This window comes from Meriones unguiculatus, chromosome 7 (genome assembly GCF_030254825.1).
Source record: "Meriones unguiculatus strain TT.TT164.6M chromosome 7, Bangor_MerUng_6.1, whole genome shotgun sequence".
NCBI classification, from domain to species: domain Eukaryota; kingdom Metazoa; phylum Chordata; class Mammalia; order Rodentia; family Muridae; genus Meriones; species Meriones unguiculatus.
The window spans coordinates 47,948,884-47,965,267 of record NC_083355.1 but is presented as its reverse complement, the minus strand read 5'-3'; the positions used below and the strand labels follow the sequence as shown (position 1 = coordinate 47,965,267).

General features: G+C 51.8%; 2 protein-coding genes across 7 annotated transcripts; both read right to left on the bottom strand.

Annotated features, from left to right (window-relative positions):
* Nucleotides 1-1,112: 1,112 nt before the first annotated feature.
* Nucleotides 1,113-6,053, bottom strand: Ankle1 (ankyrin repeat and LEM domain containing 1). 2 transcript variants are annotated; one of them, XM_021660647.2, is made up of 9 exons: nt 5,965-6,053; nt 5,727-5,879; nt 5,368-5,473; nt 5,177-5,291; nt 4,405-4,896; nt 4,122-4,293; nt 2,782-2,941; nt 2,523-2,682; nt 1,113-2,396 (listed from the first exon to the last, which is right to left on the bottom strand). In XM_021660647.2, the coding sequence occupies exons 1-9, from the start codon at nt 6,024-6,026 to the stop codon at nt 2,224-2,226; spliced, it is 1,593 nt and encodes a 530-aa protein (XP_021516322.1). In that variant the 5' UTR covers nt 6,027-6,053; the 3' UTR covers nt 1,113-2,223. The 2 variants fall into 2 exon arrangements, with proteins under 2 accessions (XP_021516322.1, XP_021516323.1); XM_021660648.2 differs by having other exon boundaries at nt 2,553-2,682.
* Nucleotides 6,054-8,850: 2,797 nt separating this feature from the next.
* Babam1 (BRISC and BRCA1 A complex member 1) lies at nt 8,851-15,478 on the bottom strand. Of its 5 annotated transcripts, XM_060387408.1 has the most exons (10): nt 15,321-15,476; nt 14,818-15,034; nt 14,217-14,559; nt 13,859-13,917; nt 12,769-12,889; nt 12,614-12,692; nt 11,212-11,236; nt 10,626-10,755; nt 10,433-10,519; nt 8,851-9,198 (listed from the first exon to the last, which is right to left on the bottom strand). In XM_060387408.1, the coding sequence occupies exons 3-10, from the start codon at nt 14,511-14,513 to the stop codon at nt 8,995-8,997; spliced, it is 1,002 nt and encodes a 333-aa protein (XP_060243391.1). In that variant the 5' UTR covers nt 14,514-14,559; nt 14,818-15,034; nt 15,321-15,476; the 3' UTR covers nt 8,851-8,994. The 5 variants fall into 5 exon arrangements, with proteins under 5 accessions (XP_060243391.1, XP_021516327.1, XP_060243392.1 ...); XM_021660652.2 differs by lacking the exon at nt 14,818-15,034 and having other exon boundaries at nt 15,321-15,478; XM_060387409.1 differs by lacking the exon at nt 14,818-15,034 and having other exon boundaries at nt 12,790-12,889; nt 15,321-15,478.
* Between the last annotated feature and the right edge of the window lie 906 nt (nt 15,479-16,384).

Genomic DNA, 16,384 nt, shown 5'->3' with positions numbered 1-16,384 from the left:
GACCTGAGTGTGACAGGCTGCAAATGCACTCACAGCATGGTGCCAATGCAACCGATTTCTGGCTTTGAGTTTTATTTCTTTGCTTTGTGAGACACAATTGAAGATGACTCTAACATAATCTATGGCTGAACTGGGCCTTGAGCTCCTGACCCTCCTATCAGGACCACAGGCCTCCACCACCAACACCTACCAAAACATTTTCAAAAGACATGATGACCACAAGAGGGCCATCCCCTGTCTAAGCACAGCAAACCACACACCAATCAGAACTACAGAGAAACCCTGTCTCGAAAACTGGGTACCCGGCCTACAATTAGCCCTCAGCTCCCACTTGAGGCTGGAGGATTGCTGGTTTGAAGCCACCCCTGTTGAAGCAGCATCCAAAAATGATGAGAACAGGGTCTCTGGGTGAGTGAGGCTTCTAGGCAACAGCCTTGATGTGGCTCAGTTTTAATTGGGTGTGGTTTATGAATGAGCACTGGCTACAAGTGAACAGGCTTCCAGGGAGTGGCCAGTGCCGGGACAGGACGGTCACCTGAGTACTACGGAGAGAGACTGTTTTCTTCAATGGAGCTTCCAGGTGGATGTGGCCCAAAACAGATGGGCAGCCTTCTGGGGGAGGAGGGCAGAGCTTCCCTGGCATCTGCAGAGAATCAGGGACCAAAGGAGGCTGTCCAGCACCCTATAACAAAGATGATGCCCCCACAGCTACAACCCAACCATAACTGTCAGCAGAGCCAAGGTTGAAAGATCCTATATCCGGGTATACTGTAGGTGCTTAAAGGGTGTTGACTGAGAGAAGGAATACCAGGTGAGTCTCCTGCGGAGTGACAGGCCATCCCAGGCATCCTCCTGTGTGAGGCTGAAGGGTGGACAGCAGGAAGGACTGCCAGGTCCTGCTCTGCACCTTCCTGAAGTTTATAGAGGAGGAAGGCAGTCACATGGTGATGAAGAAGGGTGAGAAATAGGTGGGTGGGGCACATCCAGGCCACATCTTCATGCTGGCTAAGGTTGCATGCTTAGAGGGTGCCAGAGTCAGCCAGCAGAGTCGAACGGTTCTTGAGTTGGGAGTGAGGATTAATATTAATAAAATAAACACACAACACACAGGAAACTTTTTAAAGGTCCAGACTCAGCAAAAGGCAGGCTGCTGCAGCAAGCAGCAAGTCTCAAGTCTCTGCCTCCTCCTCTGCCTCCAGCCTTCTGACCACTTTATTTTTTGAGGAGTTACTTTCAGCCAGTAAAACATCTCAGAACAATAGGTTAATTTGCACAAGGAGCCTGAGGTGTGACCCTCACAAGCTATCCCACCTGCTGTCACAAACAAAAGGAGATGGACCTGCAAGTTCTCCTCTGCCATTAGTAAAGGCCTGCTAAAAGCCATCTCTCCACTGAGATTTAAATATCAAAGCAGGCCACTGGAGCTCCCGACAAGAGAGCAAGGGGCTAGAGACAGTGCAGGGCCATAAAGGAGTGGGGCAGGCCTGGGACAGCAAAGAGAAGCACATGCGCAGTCCCCAGTCAGTTCTTCAGCTCTGCTTTATCTGAGATGTTCTCCCACAGCACAGTGGGGACCTCAACAATACTGTGGACACACCCACAGGGAACAACTGTCACCATCAAACACACAACAGCCTTTAACCAAATACAATCCCGTTCTGAGATTCCCCAGCTGATTTCCAACTAGGAATTCCCTTCCTCTGCCTTCCAAAAGCAGGGTGGGGGTGAGATCAGGGATGGTGATGGTAGTGGTTGGACCACCACTACCATGCCTACCTAGCCTGATCGCTCACTCAAGCTCTTAGATCAGAAAATGAGACATGGAGGGTTGGAGAGATGGCTCAGCAGTTAACAGCACTGGCTGTTCTTCCACAGGTGCTGAGTCCAATTCCCAGCAACCACACAGTGGCTCACAACTATCTATACTGAGATCTGGTACCCTCTTCTGGCATGCAGGCATACAACATTCATATACATAAAATAAATAAAAGAGACACAAAGTAGCATGTTCTAGAGTACCTTCTGCTCCTTGCCTTGTTCCTCCCCTGACTGGGAGATCACTGCCCATCCAGAAGCACCATGCATTCTAAGGAAACGTGTGCGTGTACACACACACATACACACACACACAAATTATGTCCCCTGAAGCTAGAGCTGGGGACAGACAGGACCTGCCCTGGGATGCTGAGACACCCTGATGGCTCAGGCTTCATGGTCACGTCCTCAGCCTCGGACCTGGATGTCCTGAGGCCGCAGCTCTCGTTCTCCCTCAGCCAGGAAGATTAGCAGAGCACGCTGCAGCAGGTACACTCCCAGACGTCGACGCCGTGGGGGTGACCAATGGGCAACAACTCCGTAGTAGTGGCCTTGTTTCTGGTTGGTCAGTGTCTGAATCCCTGGACAGAATAGAGGTGAAGTCACAGGAGCAGCCTCCATCCCACCCTCCACGGCTCAGTAACTGCCCCCATGTGAATGAATTCGTGAATTTGGTCAGCAAGGAAAATGAAGGAGTGAGGGCTTACCAACCACAGCTGTACAAGCTAGATCCCTACCGAGCGCATCCAGCAGACAAGCCTCCCGTGTAAAGGCCTCCACAGCCACCACATGCTGGAAGCAGTGCAGGGAGATGACACCGCGCCCACTGTCCCAGATGTCTAAGATCCTACGGACCTTGGGGCAGGCCTACAGGTGTGGGAGGAATCACAGCTTGGGTCCTAAGCCATCTCCCACCCCTGTCTAAAGGCTGGCCCACCATATCCAAGATGGCCTTTTGTGCCTCACCTGTTTCCCTGGCTGATCCCGGTAGGCCAGGGCTTCCCAGAGGTGGGTATCTGGCCGAGCACGGGTCCCCTTGCCCACATAGAAGATGGCTCGCACAAAACACTGCAGACTCTCGACCAGTGTGAGGGAGGAGGCTCGGGCAGGCAGGCCTTGTGTCAGCCTAGGGTACAGAGTGGCTCAGAGGGTAAGAGCATCTGCTGCCAACCTCGATTGACCTGAGTCCCATTCCTGGGACCTATATGAGTGAAGGAGAGAACCAACTCCCACAAATTATCCTCTGACCTCCACATGGCACCACAGTGTGCATGTGACCATGTAAAATGAGGAGGGGAAGCTCAGAAAGAGAAAAATGACCACTCTCCACAGAGCCATGGAACCATTTGATGCAGGATATTTGATCACACTGTTAACCCTGAGATTGTGTTGTTTACTAAAAAAAACTGTTTCTAGTTGTGGTGTGGCTCAGCCCTAACACACACCTTTAATCCAAGAGCTTTCTGCTTGAATTAAATAAAATCAATCATAGGTCAAAAGGCAGAGCAAGAAACCAGTTGACAGGGAGTGAACATAGGAAGAAAAAACAAAAAAAAAAAAAACAAAAACAGAGGAAGTCAAGGCTGGCTGTGGTAGCACACACCTTTAATTCCAGCACTCAGGGGGGCAGAGGCAGGAGGATCTCTGAGTTCCAGGCCAGCCTGGTCTACAGAGGAAGTTCTAGGACAGCCAGGACTACACAGAGAAACTGTCTCAAAAAAAAAAAAAAAAAAAAAGGAAAGTCAAGATAGAGAAACACAAAAAGTAGAAGGGAGGGACTTTCAGTTTGAGGGTTTTTTGAGATGTATGGGAAAGGCCTTCCATTCAGAACACCAATTGAGGAGGAAATCAGCTGGGTGCTTTCTCTGCCTCTCTGAGCTACTAGGCTTTTGCATCCCCCACTCAATCTGGCTCCCAAGTATTGGTAAAATCAAACAATTAAGATTTTGTTAAAAACAACAGCCATTTGAACCAACAGCCAGGGCACCCTACTTTATAAGCCAGGAGAAAAGTCAGCCAAGACTGACTCTGACACCATTTCTAAAGAATCCGATAAACAGAGAGGGCTAGCCTAGGTACACAGGGCAAATCAAAAGGAAATTCCCAGTTTGTTGGGGGTTTTCTGATTTACTTGTTTTTATGGTTGGATACAGAATGTCCCTGTTACAACCCAGTCCTGGAAGTCACAGTCCACCCTACTGGTTCTTATGAATGATGAGACGGGGGCAGTGCCTCACCTACCCGTAGGGGTGGAACCTGGCTGTTTGCTCTAACCTCAACCCCCAGCTTTTCTGTCACCATCATACCTGGGGTCCAGAAGAAGATATGTAAAACTGGACTTTGTAATGCCTCCCTGCCACCTTCTTGAGGGAGCTGGCTGCTCAAAGTGCTGAGACAAGGCAGCCTCATCTGCCTGGCAGTCCGGGATGTGGCCTGTCTTCAGTGCCTTGGACAGTTCTGGGCTGTGCCCTGCAACAGCTGGGAAGGAGAAACTGAGTCAGGGCCGAGGGGGAAGGCTGGTGTGTCTTATAGCCAGGGCCTCAGGATTCCAGGAGTATAGCCAGACTCCAAATACCACCAGAGACTCACCAGGGCTAGCCTGGGCTTCCTGCAGCCTCCGCAGGTAATGTCCTCTAGTGAAAGGTGTGACAGGGCCAGGGCTTTGGCCCAGTGCTCGAAGGGCCTGGAGCAGCTGCAGGTCAGACATGGGGGACACCAGGCTGTGGGGGTATGAGGCCCGTAGGTCCCTGTCACCTGGTAGGGAAAGGACGTCAGTGGCCTCTGTGGTCAACTTCAGGGCCTGAAGCTGGCAGCTAGGTGCCTCCTCCCCAGTCTCTACAGCCCCACAGGACAGCCATGGGTCGGCCACCAGCCCTCGAATCCCCGCAGGGCACCAGGGCTGTGGAGGGTCCTCCACCGCAGTGATGAAGGAGGCATCACTACTGCAGTCCAGGCTCCTGGCAGCCTCAGGGTTCTGGAGCTCTGCAGCCTTGTCCACTGCAGCCACCAATGGTTCAGCTCTGCACATGCGAAGCTCCGAGTCCCAGGACACACATGGCTGCCGAGAGACTCCAGGAGACACTGTGAAGACATGTCCTGGGCATATGTGGTGGGTTCAAGGCCAGCCTGGGTTACATGAAAACTCTAAATATAGATAAACAGATTATATAAATGTATAGACAGGTAAGTCAAAACATAAACGGATATAACAGATACGATGATATAGACATAGATAATACAGGTGATAGATGACTGACAAATAGGTGACAGACATGTGATGGATCAGTGATTGACATGATAGATGACATACAGAAATGACCTGGCAGTGAGGCAGCCGGGTGCATGGCCCAGCTCCGCTCACCTGTGGGACCAGGGGTCTCCTTCCCCGTTCGGGTGGACGTGTCCAGCTCCCGCAGCAAGTGTGCACAGTTGTGGTGTCCCTGCTGCAGTGCCCAGGCCAGGGGTCGTAGCCCATCCTACATAGATACCGTCAACAGGGGGCGCCCGCAGCCCGCAGCCCGCCGCCCTTGTGCGTCTGGGCAGAGTCCTGACCTGGTCTCGAAGAGTGGGGTCGCCCCCCCAACTCAGCAGCAGCTCCAGGGCTTCTCGACAGCCCCATGCGGCTGCAACGTGCATGGGCGTCAGCGCCTCGGAAGACCTAGAACCACAGGAGAAGGGGGTTATCCAGCGGGGTCTCCTTTCCCAGGCTAGCCTTGAACTCCTGCTCCTCCTGCCTCAGACCGGCCCCGTGCTGAGATGCTGGGTGCCCATTAGCATGGTCAAGTTCTGGTAGGTCATAGGGAAGTTGAGACGCATGGTCATCCTCCTGCCTCACCCTCTGGAGTGCCGGAATGACAGCTGTGCGATGCCGGGGCCCAAGTCACACCCACCACACCTGAAACACGCCTCACCGAGCATTGGGGTCGGCGCCCCGGCGCAGCAGCATCCGGAGGCAATGCAGGGCGCGCGGGTGGCCTGCTCTGGCCGCCAGGTGCACCGCCGCCACGCCTCCGTCCAGCACCAGGTTGGGGTCCGCCCCGAGGTGCAGCAGCTCCTCCACGGCCCTGCGAGAGGACCTACATAGCCCCAGCCCTCCTCGCCGCCAGGGGAGCAGAGGGTCGGGGAGGACCCGGCCCGCACCGCCCTCACCGTGGCTCCTCCTCGCGAAGTGCCTCCAGCAGCTGCAAGGACAAACGGGTAGCACCCGCCATGGCCCTGCGGAGTCACCGCCCTCCTCGGTTCAAATTCGCGCGGCGACCGACTGCGCAGGCGCAGCCCCAGCCCCACCCCTCCGTTCCGGCTTGGCCCTGGATAGACAGGCTGGACTTGGAAAACTAAGACTGGATTGCCAGGAATTCCAAGGGAGCTTGGGATAAAGAGCAGTGCCTCTCTTTGTCTTTAACAAAACAAAACAAACTCCTTGGTAACTCAAGCCGTGCAGGAACTCGCCGCCATCCTCCTGCCTTAGCCTACTGAGTGCCAGGATCCGAGTCCAAAAGAACAGCATGGAGCAATTTCCAGTCCAACGAAGTCACCTGGGACTATTGCTTTGGTGAGAGGGCCAACGAGATGGCAAAGGTCCTTGCTCCTAAGCCGGATTACCCGAGTTCGATCCCCAGGACCCAAAAGTTGGAAAGTGCAAGCAAAGTGACATCCACCAAGTGTGCCTTAGCTGTGCCTGCGCGCGCACGCGTGCACACACACACACACACACACAAACATACTGAGAGAACCAGGCCGGACACCCCTCCCCTTCCCCCGCAAATACCCCAAAAGCCACCAGTCCCAGGAACTAGGTCACAGATCACCAATTCCAGAAAGAAGAGACAATGGAGACCCCTACCAAGTAATGACCTGGAGAAAAACCAGTAATATTTAACCATCACCCCTAGCAACGGCTAATCAGTGAATACCTGAAACCTACCCGGGTGTTCTTTACCATAGGATGAGTAAAACAATTAACGGTTTGGCTTGGCCCTCCAGGAAAACAATTTTCTCCAGACACCGAATCGCTGTCAATCAATCATAAAACTGCCTGGCTGGAATTTCCCAAACCTTGCTGTAACCCTAAATATAAACCCTCCTCCCCCTGAGCTTGGGGCTCTGCTCTCAACTGCTGCGTTGATGAGGGTGTGGGAATGAGCTAGAGCTTGTAATAAAAAGACCCTACTGCATCAGAATTGGCTCCTTGGTGGTCTTTGGGGTCCCTCAAGACTTGGGCATAACGATATAATGAATTAAATAAAATTTTCTAAAGAGTGCTGGGCGGTGGTGGTGCACACCTGTAATCTCAGCGCTCTGAGAGGCAATGCCAGGCAGATTTTTGTGAGTTCAAGGCCTAAAGACTAGGCCTAGTTCAAGGTCTAAAGACTGAGTCCAGGACAGCCAAGGCTAAAAGAACCCTGTCTCGAAAACCAAAACCAAAAAAATAATTTTTTTTTCTAAAGATCATTTTCCTTATTTGCAAATGGGAAGACAGGCTTTGACACTCAGTGCCCAATAAATGCTTAGTCAAGCTGACCTACTTTTTTAATAATTTAAGCATGCTGGTGTTTTGCCTCCTTTTCTATGTTCCACATGTGTCTGGTGCCCATGGAGACCACAAGAAAATGGCCGATCCCTGAAAGCCGGAGTTGTAAGCCTCCAAGTGGGAATAGAAACCTGGTGTTCCACAAGAACAGCCTGTGCTCTTAATGGCTGAACAATCACCAGGTTCCTGTGTGGGCATAATGTCATTGTGTACTGTGTAAAGATTCAAATGCTGATGGCGTGATGGAGCACATCTATAATCCCAGCAGGCAGGTTTCTGAGTTCGAAGCCAGCCTGGTCGACAAAGTGAGTCCAGGACAGCCAAGGCTACACAGAGAAACTCTGCCTGGAAAAAAACAAAACAGCAACAAGATAGATTCAAATGGAAATTTCTGTTCCCCCCCCCCCCCCCCCGCCGTCCATATCTGGTTACAATCCTTGTTCTGAGAATGTCCTGTCTAAACTTTGCTCCTGAACTGTCCCCTGATATGCCAATGAAGTAGTTTAACAGCCAGTCACTGGGCAGGGAAGGGAATAGGGCTGGACTTGCCACCAGCCAGGAGAATAGGAAATAGAGTAAGTACAGGATTCAGCAATAGGCAGAGGTTCAGGAGACATCATAAGAGAAGAGAAGCTGGGTCAGTTAAAGCCCTAAAATCAAGTATCTTCAGGATTTTGGCAAAAGGGAAGCCAGACTAGCATGGAGGATTAGGATAGAGTAGTAGCTGCTAAGTATTGTGTCATAAAGCATATCCAGGCTCAATTATCTGGGTGCTAGCTGGGTTGAGAAACTGCAGAACATACACTTTTAAAACTACCAGTACCACTCCTGATCTATCTTTTATATATTTATATGCCCTTTTTTGAGCCAATGCTTCCCTATCGGCCCCTGCTGACCTAGACTGGTCATCTTCCTACCTCAGCCTCCCCCTATCAAAGTAAGTCCAACTCTCACCCACTGCCATTTTGTTTTTTATGTATCGAGAAAGTAGAGTGGATCAACATCTCTGGCCTGACCTGGGAGACTGGGAGGGATTCTGGGCTTGCCTTCCTCTTCTGGGTGGCCACTGTATGTCCCCATTCCAGCTTAGAGCATCAGGGTCCCAGAACTCTGGGCAATGATTATTCACAAAGCCACATGACTACACAGGTTCAATCAGATCAAGGTACTGAGATTGGGTGACAGGTGTCACCCCAACCCACTTTTCATATGGAGCTGGCACCCTTGGGTGTCCAGGTCACCAAAAGTAAACACTTCCTATGGCAGCCATACCAGTCCCACCCACAATATATCTTCCCTGTCTCTGGAGAACTTCCTAGAAGAAAGGACATCTGGGATGCAGTCTAAGGCTGAAGACAAGTTTGCAAAGTTCAGTGAACAGCCTGTGGGAGCAGCACAACCCAGGTCACCCAGCCGAGCCTGAAGCTTTGCACTGCTGAGTTCGCTTGTTTTTTGTCACTCACAAAACAGGTCTCAGTGAGCCCAAAATGGCAACAAGGAGCGGCTGGAAGGCCTCAAGACTTTTATTCTGGTGACAAAATTATCTCAGGAAGAATTAATTTACAGGGGACAGTGTGGGCGTAGGCCAGGAATGAGGGCATGGGTGCATTCTCCTTATGGGAGGGTACATAGATGTCATGGGTCACAGGTCACACAATGGCTTCCCCCTCAGCAGCCTCCTCATCCTCCTCCAGCAGGCTGTAGCTCGCGTGGGTCTGGCAGGGTCTCTGCAGTGGATGGGCCAGCAGCTTGGCCATGCAGTTGTGCAGCTCAAGGGCAGGACCAGCCAGTGCCACCTCATACTTGTAGCTGGTGCCCTTGGTGTCCAGGCTCCCCATGAAGGCAAACATGTCCTGTAGGGACGGATGAGGGGCTGTTCAAGGTGTGCTTTAACCCTTAAAGGCCCTCCCTGCTCCTGGAGGCATCTAGAGTGGGTTCTGAGGAGTGAAGACAAGTTGCCAGGCCAGAAACTATTGCAGTCAGCAAACATTCCCTGACACCTACCTAGCACCCAGGGCCTGAGCAGTCACTCATTCTGGGCCCTCTAGAAGCCCAGTGCGGGGCTGGGCAGTGGCCTCAGTAAGTACATGCCTGCCATGGAAGCATGTGGACCACAGACAGCTAAATGCAGCAGGGCACATTCAACCCTAGGTCACTCTCACGGCTCCAGGCCAACCAGGGCAGCTGTAGGGCAACAAAAGATACTACCTCAAGCCACATGGGAGGGGCAAGGACAACTCCCTACAGGAGGGCTTCTCACTCGTTGGCGTTTTCTTTCCTCAAACAAGGGCTCACTCTATAGCCTAGGCTAGCCTCCTATTGTATATCAGTTTCCTTCTAGATTGAAACATTCCATGCTGCAGGGAGGCTCTTTAAGCAGGAAGGTAAATAGCCAAAATGGCATCAGGAAATACCTAAAACTGAGAAAATGCACTAGGCCCCTCCCTGACATAGGAAGAAAAGTCTGAGACAAGTGAACACATGCAAAGACTCTGAGATCAAACCTGCTGATCTGCCTGGAAGGTTCAAACCAGGATCACGTGGACACACCATCCCTGCCTCAGCCATTATGGTGCTTCACTCACAGGCAGAGGGGCTGGAGTGTCATGGGTTAGTGTGTATGTGCGCATGTGTTTGCATACATGTGTGCATATGCTGAGTAGGTGTGTGTAGAGGTCAGAGTACAATATTGGGAGTCATAGCCCACCATACTGGTCCCAGGATTGAACACAGGTTCTCAGGTTTATCTGCAAGGACCTTTACGTGACCCACAAGTCACACTCACGTAAACTCAAGTTCACAGACTTTAGATCCCACTCAAGGTCACACAGCAAGTTCAGAGGTGAAGAAATAACCTGGGATGGGTCCAGAGGGGTGGGGTGCAGCCAGGGTAAGGTCAGGAAAAGGGTGGGATGCTAGGGATGGTGTGGCAGGGCTGGACCTGCTCCCTGGGCTGCTCAAGCAATGGTTTCCCAAGTCCTCACCACCAGCTAGCTCTAGGTGGAAATGTAGGGAACAGTTATTAAGTGACTGAATGACCGGCTAAACAGCAGGGAGAAGCAGTCAAGATAGCCTGAGACATCTCACCTTCCAGCTCATCTCGTCTTCCTTCTCTTCAGCGCCATTGTGGATGTAAACAATGTCAAAGAAGAAGTAGGGACACTGGAACATCTTCTGCAGTGGATGAGAGGGATATGGGTGGGCTCCCACCACAGCCTCTGTGATGCTGACCTGTCCCCTTTGGTGTCTAACGACTGTCCTCCCTTCCCTGCGGGCTCACCTTCATGGGCTCAGTCAGCGAGAACTGGGGCTGGCAAGGCAAGCGGCTGTAGACCAGGATGGTACGCACAACATAGGGGGGTGGGATGGTCTGCACATTCTCTGTGACTGGCAGCTCGGTCTTCTGCTGGCTAGAGAGGAGGAGGGCTCAGTACCCAGCTGCCACCCACCCTGGCCCGGGGCTCTCCCCTATAGGCTGGAATGGGGGCCTCTCTGGTACAACTAGCGCTCCCATTTCAGCTGAATTCTACAGGCCAAGATCCTAGGGGCCTACATGTTAAAGTCAAAGGCCAGGACTGGGTAGACCAGGCTGTGCGGCCCCACCAGATGGAAGCAGAGATGGATCCTCACAAGTTGCCCCCAACATCTACACATGTGCCATGGCATGTGTGCCCACACACAAAATAAATACAAAATTAAAAAATTAAAAAGACTCCTGTAAAAGTATTCTCAAACGAAAAACAAATTCAAACTTCACTGCTGGCCGCAAGGTCTCATCCTACAGCTCACTGTACAGCCTTAAGCCAATATGTCTGCACCTTGCTGGGAAAGGAACCCAGGGCCATGACCCACTCCAGATAACTCACATGAGGTTGAAGAGGCCTTCTAGATCTGGAGATATGCTAAGGACGACATGCCAGCTCAGAGGCAGGGGGCTTCCCAGACCTGGATCCTGGGAGATGATGGGCACCTCATATGGGGGCAGGCAGTGTGACCCTACCCCACCCAGCACTGCACCCCTCCAAGCCTGGTTCCTCTCATATGAAGTGGGGTGCTAGCCTCAGCCCCCTGAAGGCCCTCCAAACCTCCCCTGTCCTGCCACATTCCCATTGCCTCCTTAAATCTGGATGAGCATCCTCCATGTTAGGAGCCAGTTTGAAAAACACGGTTGTGACTTTCTAGGCAAATATTAAGTGGGCACCAACTGTATACTGGCCCCTGCCTGGGGAAATCTGCTGAATGTTGACTGTCACCACTGACACCTGTCCTACCACAGCTCAGAGTGTCAGGGACTCCATGGAGCCTGGTTCCCGGTGGCTTTGGGGTTTCACCGCATATTAACAGCCAGCTTTCTACTGTTACTTTTTTTTTTTTTTTCTGATTTTGTGTTTTTTAAAAAGTCTAAAGCTGGCCTGAAACTTGCAATTCTCCTGCTCAGCTTTCTGGATGCTGGGTTGACACCCCTGCACCCCCAATACCTCCCTGTGCTGGGTTTTGAATGCACCTCCTCCTACAATGTCATATATGGAATATACCATTTATGATCTCACTGGACAAAATCCCCAACTTGTCCTGGTGCTAGAGTTCAATAGGGCTCAGTTGCTAGAGCGCTTGTCGCTCAGTTGATTTAGCATGCGTGCAACTATGGTCACTCTCCAGCACACTGTCATCCAGCACTTAAGAGGTGGAGGCAGAAGCAGGAGCTCAAGTCCATCCTTAGCTACACTGTGAATTCAAGGCCATCCTCAGCTACAAGATAAACAGTTTCAAAAATATATTAATTATGTGTTTGATGTGGAGTATACTGCACATCTTTAATCCCAGCACTTGGGAGGCAGAGGTAGGCCTTAGTTCTTAGTGAGGTTCTTAGTGAGTTTGAAACTAGCCAGGTCTATAGAGTGAGTTCCAGGACTAGATGAGACTATATTCACAGCCTGCATATGAGACCCTGTCTCAATAAATATATGTTGAAAATAATTAAGGGTCATGGCTCTGATCCACTGCCATGCTACTCTCAGAATGCTAAGACAGGAAGATCATGGCTCCAGCCTGAGCTACACAGCAAGACCCTGTGTCAAAAATCAACACCTATAGAAAATTACTGATTCTGGGCCCTGTTTTCTGTGGTTTTTGTTTTTTTTTTTTTTTTTTTTTTTTTTTGGGGGGGGGTGGATGCTCAATCTGGGTTCTATATTGGAAGAACCCAACAGCAGTAGTGAGACCCCATCTCAGTGTCAGAAGTGGAGCTGAGGACAGCAGCAAGGATACTGAATGTGGAACAGGATGCCGTCTCCAGGTCATACAGGCAGCTGCAGAGCTCTCGTGGGTCAGAGGTCAGGCCCGACAGCTGTGGGAAAGCCAGGGCCTCAGTGCTGGGGTTCCCGGTCCTGAGGTCCCTCAGGGTCCCTGTCCCCCAGTCTCACCCAGGCAGAGTCGTCGCTTACTACAACCAGCGCAAACTCGTGGCTCTTGTCAATCTTGTGCTTTGTGCGCACAAACATTTCAACCATCTTCTGAGACACGTTCAAGGCGTTTGTCCTGGAGCTGGGGGAGGGGAGCAGGACAGCAGCAGGGTGACAGAGACAGGGTGACAGAGGCAGGGTGACACAGCAGCAGGGTGACAGAGTCAGGGTGCAGATAGCCAGGTGTGATAGCTCTTCTTGCTTGTCAGCTTGACCACATCTGGAATTAACTAAAACCCAAGTGGCCAGGCACACCTCTGAGGAACTTTTCCTTGGTGGAATCATTTCAAGTATGAAGATCTACCCTAGATCTGGGTCTTCTGGGGTAGGAAAATTCACCTTTCATCTGGGTCACCCCCTCTCCTGGCAGCCTGGATAAAGGAGACGGAGGAAGGGAATGCTGCCTGCTTGTTCTCCCTCTCACTCACAAGTCTACTCCTTCAATTAGAGCCTACTCCTTCAGGACTGTGGTGCACTCTAAAGACCAGCAGAGACTTCCCACCCCACGGACTGAGCGGCTACTGGACTGTTAGGGCTTCCACCCTTAGGCAGCCATCGTTGAACTTGCTGGACCACAGCCTGTGAGCCACTCTAATAAATCCCATATATATCAAAACTCTAATACACTGGGTTAGCCTCAAACTCACTGTGCAATATAGGCTAGCCTCAAATGTGCTGTGGTGCCTAAACTGGCATCCAAATTACTGCATTGCCAAGGTGGACCTTGAACTCCTGATTCCATCTCCACCTCCCAATGCCATGACAGTAGGTGTGTGTCACCAGCTCCTGAAGCCAGTCCTGAAGGTATGAAACTTGATAGCCCTGCTGCCAGGGGCACACCGTGCTCAACAGCTTCTATGAACTAGATGCTGGCCTCCATCAGCCTGAAGCTCTCTGGAGTCAGTTGGCTCCTAAGAGTGTCACATATACAGACAAAAGCCTAGGCCACAGCCCTGGAACTGTCAGTGTCATAGACACCTAGATCCTATTCAGTGGAGCGGGGACCCTATGCATTCTGAGCTGCCCATGTCCAAACCCAACACCATGATACCCATTAAAGGACTCCAGCTTTGGCATAGACATCTCCTCCGAAAGATCCAAACAGATGATCTGAAATATAAACAAAAGACAGAGTACAGGACCAAACCAGGCAGAGCTAGGACAGCCAGGGTGGGAGCCAGTCTGAAGTATCCAAGAGGGGTTGAAGGTATGGCTCAGAGGCGGGGCCCTCCCCACAAAAATGGTTAGTGACATATGTGGAGGTCCAGGTGCTACCAAAAAAAAAAAAAATCTAAATTCAGTTTTGTTTAAGCCACCAAGTGTGTGGTGCTCATATAACCTGTAGAACCTCATAGAACCTAAGGCAGGAAAGGCCTGTCTGAGAGGCCCCATCCAAGAACCCTACGTACCACCTTTTCTGGACAGTTGACCCTTGGTGTTCGAATTTGGACCTCAGATGCTGTTGCTGGTACTTGCCAGGGCTTGGGTCCAGCCCCAGGGGCACTGGGCACCCCATCATCTCCACTGGCTGCCTCACCCTCACCCTCGCTGCGGCTGCCCACGTTGGCCTGAGCCCCCAGGGCCCGGTCCTCAGCTCCCTCAGGGTTAGAGCGCGTGTGAAGCCTGGGCTCAGATGTCCGCTCCTCTCCTTCCTCCTCTTCTTCCTCCTCCTCCTCGGTGGGGCTGTTGGCCTCGGTTACCTCCATGGCTCCGGAGTGATTAGATGGAGAGGGGATGGTGGAAGCCAGGATCCTGCATTCAGAGTGTTTAAAAACACTTGGTTACTAGGAAGCCAGAGCTGAGCTTGAGCCCTTAGGACGCAGGAGTCTGATGGCTGCAAAATGGCTCCCTTAAATAACCCAAAGGGAAAGTAGTTAACAGCTTTCTTGGTTTCTTCCCTTTTTGTTTATGACAGTTGCGGGTGACCCGGGCTGGACTGTAATTCATTATATGGCTTAGGATGACCTGGTACCTCTGCATCCACTTCCTTCTGAGAGTGCACCACCGCACCTGTTCTGCGTGATGCTGAAGGTGGAGGCCCATGGCGCACTGGCCAACTCTCTAAGCACTGAGCCACAAGCAGTCAGCCCACTGAAGTGTACCTCGGAGTTAGCTTCCCACTGCTTGCACAGGGCAGACAGTGTCCCCTTTACTAGGCCAATAAGCACACCGCAGTTGCCTGGTCACCGGGCATCTGACCCAGTAAGGCTTCCAGTGGACCCCACACCTGGGCGTTGCAGAGACAGAAAAGGAAAACAAACTTGGTTTGTGGGCTGAGAAGAAACAGTGAGGCTTCCCACAGCTCCTCCCGAGACAGCGACTTCAGGGCGCCGGGACCCGGCTTTGGCGAGCCTGTGTGTGGGTTTCTGTCACTCGTGGCTACAACGCGTGGGTAATTGGGTTGTGCACTAGAGCGAGGCGCGGCCCCGGGCGGTCAGGACCCTGGGAGACGCGCGTTTCTCGGCGTGGCACCTTGGGACCTCGCAGCCCCCAACTCCTCAAGCGGAACGAACCTGGAGCTGCAGCAAGCCGTATTGCAGTTAGCTCACAGCGACACAAAGCTCGCGTGCGTTCACACCGCTGCAGGCTGGGCACCGCCGCCAGTCAATCACAGGGTTCTAGGAAGCCGCCATCTTCCTAACCGGAAGTTTGTACAGTCTGCCGAGACGCCTTCTGGGAAGTGTAGTTCGGGGAGCATAGACGCTGATAGGCTGAGGCGATCCTAGGGGTGTGGTTTAGAGTGTAACAGCCTGGAGTGGGGCTGAAGTCCGCTGGAGTGGGTTCCGTTGCCGGTGGACAGAAACAAGATTGGGCGGAGCTTGGAGTTCTGGTTTAATCAGACTATGGTTGTCAAGGCTTCTGCTGTTACAGGGCCAGAGACTAAGCTGGGCGGGGCCGATTGATGATTGATGCGGTAGGACTGTCTTGGGCTTACTTGTTTTACGTACGTAGGCATTCGTCCACTAGTGCCGCGATGCGGGCTGGTGGTTCACAGCTGTCATCCTAACACTCTTGAGGCCGGAAAACGAAGATCAGGCGTTTAGGCCAGCCTGGGCTATATAAGACCCTGTCTAAAAAACAAAATGTAAAGAAAAAGGAAAAAGAAAAACCAGCAAACACACCGTGGACAAGCTTCTGCTGCTCTAACTGTCTAAGCAGCAGTTCAGTCTCATTGAAGAGAAACCCTGCGGGCCGCTGATCAGGTGCAAACGCTTGCTGTCAAGCCTGAAGACTTGAGTTCGATCTGAGAGAACTGATCCCACAAGCAGTCCTCTGACCGCCACACGCACATGTGGCTTTCCAACCACAGAACACCTAAATAAAGCAAAGTAATAAAATTTATGCCAATGCTGGAGTCCACTCCTGCAGTTTTGTTTTTGTTTTTAGAAACACACAAATAAAAATAATAAAGAAAAAAGAGATCTTAACATTGGAGTGAGCCCTGGTGTGCAGGGGGACCCTGAGAAAACCAAAAATGGAAATGGAGAGACTACAGGTTTGGGGCTGGGATAAGGAGGGTGCTGCTATCTTGGAGTGGAACAAGGGTCCTGGTCCTCCATCCTGTCCTCGTTCTGGA